The sequence below is a fragment of the Hakea prostrata genome, chromosome 9 (genome assembly GCF_041222555.1).
Source record: "Hakea prostrata isolate BN-2017 chromosome 9, UWA_Hpros_2, whole genome shotgun sequence".
Lineage (NCBI taxonomy): Eukaryota > Viridiplantae > Streptophyta > Magnoliopsida > Proteales > Proteaceae > Hakea > Hakea prostrata.
The window spans coordinates 10,532,041-10,537,944 of record NC_142608.1 but is presented as its reverse complement, the minus strand read 5'-3'; the positions used below and the strand labels follow the sequence as shown (position 1 = coordinate 10,537,944).

Here is a 5,904-nt window from a genome sequence, read left to right as displayed (position 1 = left end):
TCTTCTTAGTTTATTTTGAGCAGGGGTTTGAAAATACTTTCATGGCCTCCTCTTTTGTGGATCCTTCCATGGATTCTCGACCCCCAAATGTAATATTATCAGTAACATTTCCCAGCTTCGAAGACCTTATACGGTACGAAGTACTCTGAAGTTGTACCTTGGTTTCAAGTGATCTGCTGGAAGATGAAAGATATGGGAAATTGTTTTGATATTTGAGCAAAAATCCTTGGTTATTTTTTGAAACCTATGATATGGAAGACAAAAGTAGGTGCCATTTGAGTTTTTCTTTACAACTCTTTAGGGTGAGATAGGCTGCCCTTATTCAGCCCCCAAGGGAGTCATGAAGTTTCTATCCTGGAACTGCCAGGGGCTTAGCCCACCCTTGACTCAGCAATATTTGTGGAAAGTATGCAGGAACGGGAGGCCCAACATTGTCTTTCTTATGGAGACAAAACAAAACAATGATGTGATACATCGTGTGGCAAGGAATTTAAGGTTTAATGATTTTTTTCTCTGTTAACCCCATTGGTTTGTCAGGTGGTATTGATGTTTTATGGAATGGTAATGTTTCAGTCATTATTCTTTCATCTTCTTCAAATATTGTTGATTTGCAAATTACCATTTCATCGTTTGGTGCAATGTTTCGAGCCACTTTGGTATATGGTCACCCTCAGGTTGAGCATCGACAACGGATCTGGTATGAATTGTTAGTTGGGTTCCTTTGTAAGTTCCCCTTGGCTTGTTCTTGGTGATTTTAATGAATTATTGTCAAATGATGATAAATTGGGAGGGATCCCTAGACCCCAATCACAATTAGATGCTTTTAGAATGACCATTGATAGTTGCCACCTCTTTGAGGTTAAGTGCACTTGGCCTAAGTTTTCTTGGTCTAATAAGCGTCAGGGGAGGGATTTGATAAAGGGATGTCTCGATAGGGCTTTTGTAAACATTGAGTTTCTTGATATTTATGGAAGTGTTCAAGGCCATAGACATGCCATGGTGGGTTCTGACCAAACCCCCTTGGAAATTTCCCTACACCTTGCAAACAAACGCCATATGAGATTTCATTATGAGACCCAATGGGAAGATCATCTTGACCTTACTTCTCAAATTTCCATTGGTTGGACCTCATCTAACTTTGGCTCTCCTGGATACAAATTGTATCAAAAGATCAAGAATTGCACAAGATCCTTAAGGTTATGGAGTAAAGATACTTTCCATAATGCCTCAAAGGAAATTTTTAGGTTATCTCAATTGTTGGAAGAGTGTCAAACCAAATCTATTTCTAAGAGTTCCGTTAAGGAAGAATTTGAGCTGAAAAGAGAAATTGAGAAACAACTATTAGTAGAAGAAAACTTTTGGTGCCAGAGATCTAGAGTCCAATGGTTACAAGAATGTGATAGAAATACAAAGTTCTTCCATGCTTCCACTGCACAAAGGAGGCAGGAAAATTCTATCACAAAAATTAAAAACCATTTGGGTAATTGGTTGTCTGAAGACTCTCAAATCAATTATGCAATATGGTTTCATTTCAATTCCCTTTTCACTACTTCTCACCCTATCCCTCCCCAGGAGTTTCTCAGTTACACTCCTGCATGCATTACAGCTTCAAATAATTCTCTTCTTTGCTCACAATTTTCTTCTGATGAGATTAAAAGAACTTTGTTTCAAATGAAGGGCACTAAGGCTCTTGGATATGATGGGCTCTCTGCTAGGTTCTTTCAAAGGCACTGGGATATCATTGGTATTGATCTCACCATTGTTGTGCAACACTTCTTTAATGGGGGATATATGTTGTGCAGTCTTAATAAAACCATTATATCTCTCATTCTCAAAAGAACCCACCCTCAGGATGTCTCTCACTTTAGACCCATCAATCTATGCACTACTCTATATAAAGTCATAGAAAAATGTTTGGCTAATAGATTAAAACCCATTTTGAGGTCCATTATTAGTCAGACTCAAAGTGCCTTTGTTCCAAGTCGTGCCATTTCTGATAATATATATCTTGCTCATGAGTATTTACATTTTATGCGCAAATCCAAATCCAAATCTGGATATATAGCTCTTAAGCTGGATCTTTGCAAGGCCTATGACAAATTAGAGTGGTCATACATTGAACATACTTCATCTAGGGTTTGATTCTAAATGGGTTCAATGGGTTATGCAGTGCATCACCACTGTTGAATATCAAATCAAAATCAATGGTGCCATGTCCAAACCGATTGTGCCACAAAGGGGGATTAGACAAGGCTGTCCCTTAAGCTCTTACATCTTTATCCTCTGCCAAGAGACTTTTTCACAAAGGCTTAGTTCCAATTTAGGTATCCCCCGACTAACGGGTTTGAGGCTTTCTTGTTTTGCTCTAGAAATTAACCATTTCTTTTTTGCTGATGATAGTATGATCTTTTCCCTGCATCTATTTCTAATGCATCACAAATAAATGTTTTGTTGCAAGATTATGAATAAGTCTCTGGCCTTCACATAAATCCTGAAAAGTCTGCTGTTATGTTTAGTACCCAAACCCCTCATGACCTCCGGACTGATATAGTCTCTACTATTGATATTAAAGAGGTCAATTCTCATGGAACCTATCTGGGTCTTCCTTCATTTATTGGAAAATCTAAAGTGCAAACTTTCTCTTTTATTTTGAAGTGTCTAGATTTAAATTATTTAGGTGGAAGGGAGAATTTCTTTCTCATGCAGGGAAGGAAATTTTAATCAAAGCAGTAGCTTTTGCTCTTCTTGTCTATGATATGTCGTGTTTTCTCATACCCAATGAAATTTGCAAACAAATGAATCAAAGGATCCGACAATTTTGGTGGAAAAATGATCAAGGAAGGGGTATTCATTTGGTCAAATGGGAAACCCTGTGCAAGGGCAAAAGAGATGGAGGCTTGGGGTTCAGAGATGTACACTATTTCAACAAAGCTCTCTTTGCCAAACAAAGTTTGGAGACTTTTAACTAACCCAAACTCATTATGGGCCTAGGTGATGCATGCAAAATACATTAAAGACATTTCATTTTTTGAATGTTGTGCCCCAAATAATTGTTCCTGTGGTTGGAGAAGTTTGTTGTCTGGAAGGGATATTCTCGAACATGGCCTTATTAGGCAAGTGGGAAATGGTGCTAATGTGCATATTTTAAAGGACCCATGGCTTCCCTCTTTGCCTTTCCATGGCATTAATAGTGCCCTTTTGGGACATAGTCCAATTTGAGTGCAAGAGCTTATTGATTGGGACACTTACCATTGGAAATTACCTTTACTTCAATCTCTATTTTCTCCAGATGAGGTTCAAGCTATTTTAACAATCCATTTATTGTCTCTTGATACTTTAGACACTTGGATATGGGACAAAACAAAGGATGGTAAGTTCACTGTGAAATCTGCTTATTATCAATGTTTATTATGGCTTATGATCAAGGTAATGTGGCTTCTTTTTCCTCTTCTTCAATATATTGGAAAGTTAATTGCAGGGTTCCTACTCTCCCAAAGATTAAACAATTTTTGTGGCGATCCTCATATGAGGCTATTGCAATTGGGAGATCTCTCTTCTCGAGGAATGTTTCACTTACCCCTCTTTGTCTAATTTGTGGTCATGGTTCAGAGAATGTATGTCATGCATTGTTTTTTTGTCATTATGCAAAAGAGTGTTGAAGACTATCCACCCTCCGTATTAATACATCTGATTTTTTAGGGACAAATTTATTTAATTGGGTGGATTTTATCAAATTAAAGTTCAATGGTTGTGATAATTTAATCCTAGTGAATCAGATGTGGAGTGCATTAACTTGGTGTATATGGAATACTAGGAATGCTGTACACTTTAGAGGGATTGAGGCCTCCATAATTCATACAATGACTATTTTCTCTTATCAATGTGCAGATATATAATCTCATATTATGGAATTTCAAAGGGCTCATGGGGATTCTTATCCAAGGCCTAGTCATATCATTTATGAAGAACTTGGTATTTTTCAAATTTTTGTTGATGGATCATGGGATTGTACTTCACACAAAGGAGGTTGAGGGTGCATCATGTGGGATTATAATGGTGGCTTTGTAGCGGCTCAAAGCAGATATGGTCATAGTGATTCAGCAACCTTAGTTGAACTTGAAGCAATTAGAGATAGCATTATTATGGGCTCTTCTTTAGGAGCGGTTGATTTGCATATTTATTCGGACTATTTACCTGTTGTTAGGGCTCTCGAGGGTCTCCACCCATCTTTAGATTGGATGTGTCTTAGTTTAGTAGTAGATATTTTGAAGCGTTGTTCTTTTTTCCCTAGGGTTTCTTTTAGTTATTTTCCTAGAAGTGGTATGCTTCCTTGCTAAAAGTGCTTGCAGGTTATCGCTAGCTAGATCCTAGTGGGGTATACCACCTTTGTTTATTGTGGATTCCTCCCATTTGTATAGGTCTTTTGACCTTAATTCTTTCATTTAATTTAATCGCTACTTTTTGTTTTGGCCACAAAAAAGAGGCAAAACAGTGAGCACTCTAACAGTAAGAGAGAGCGAGAGATGAGAACTCCGCTGTGGTCAAACCAAATCTACCGCCCATCGTAAGCATAGAAGAGAGTGAAACGAAAAAATCACAAGATTACAAGGTTTTTCTGATTTTCGTGAAGAAAGAAGAGAGAGAAAAATATGGGTGGATATAAAATAAATTAGATTTAGTTTGAATTAGTGATCATAGGATTAATTAATACTACATGGCACAATCCTAAATGGGAATTACAGGGAATTGTAGGGAAGGGAATTACAGAGAATGTGAATCCCCACATAACCTGGCAGCAATACCCGTTCCTATTTTTAGTTCCAAGTGATAAATTTGAAAATTTACATCATTGACACTAACTTAATAGGTACCTGAAATGACCTTTCCAATCATCTATATCATACTCAACGGAGGCTCCGTTAATATTTATCTCTTTGTTGGTAATCACCATGAATTAAACCTGTGACAAAAAATTGTTGGGCTGACATTAAAAGAATTTTACCCGAGAGGGCCTGCAACTGCAAACCCATTTTGTATGTTACAGTGGAAGCTCTTTCCTTCACCTGCGCTTCCATCCACCCCCTTCACCAAGAAATTAAGACTAAAAAAAAAAAAAAGCAAAGAAGAGGGATCAAGTAAATGACTCTTGAGTCACATAATCAAGATGAGTAATCATAATGTAGCTGACACGTGATAAACACTTGATATGATCCCAATCGTCTTGTTTGGCGCCAAGTTATCGACGACCAAAGTGCAATTTACCATGACAACAATCTGCCTGAGTGTAAGTTTTCCTAACACAACTCTCACAGGGACTTGAACCATGATGAGCAAAGGTACCCTTCTCTTATGCTCGTTCTCCATTAAAGCCGCTTGAAGCCCAGACCCAAACTCAGATTTCCCTTTCAACACTATGTTCATCATGGTTGTGTTCTTACGATCTTGTAAGAAAGCTGGGAGTTTACCAGAGCAAAGATCCGTGCCAGAATAAGCCACAATCACCGAACTGTCCTTGCCATAAGCAATACCGATGTTTTCATTTGGGTTCTCTGCTTTAACATCGACGATGAACTCACTGATGAGGCTGAAATCCGGTTGTACTTTGAAGGAGCCAACCTTAAGGCCTTGAACCTTGTACTTAGGGAGCTTGGGCTTGTAAAAGTGAAAGAAGAAGACGGAGAGGCTTGCCAGAATGAGGATGAGTAAGATAAGGATGCAGCAACAACAGCATAGACACCTCACGCAAGAACACCTTCTCTTAGGTGATGAATGGTATCGTGGGACAGCCCGGCGATACGGCGGTGGCCGGAGGCTGCCACCGTTCTCTGAAAGCATGACATATTTTGTTGGATTATAAGTGTTCGTATCTGTATCCGTTGGATACACCCTCTGGTTATCATACAT

At 38.5% G+C, this 5,904-nt stretch overlaps 1 protein-coding gene across 1 annotated transcript; it reads right to left on the bottom strand.

Moving 5' to 3' along the window:
- Nucleotides 1–5,172: 5,172 nt before the first annotated feature.
- On the bottom strand, nt 5,173–5,904 carry LOC149004603 (NDR1/HIN1-like protein 6). The gene has a single exon (XM_089167888.1). It carries the CDS (start codon nt 5,902–5,904, stop codon nt 5,173–5,175), a length of 732 nt encoding a protein of 243 aa, XP_089024014.1.

Bases quoted from the DNA above. Each gene is read 5' to 3' on its own strand.
- LOC149004603 (XM_089167888.1), bottom strand. From the start codon at position 5,904: ATGTATGATAACCAGAGGGTGTATCCAACGGATACAGATACGAACACT.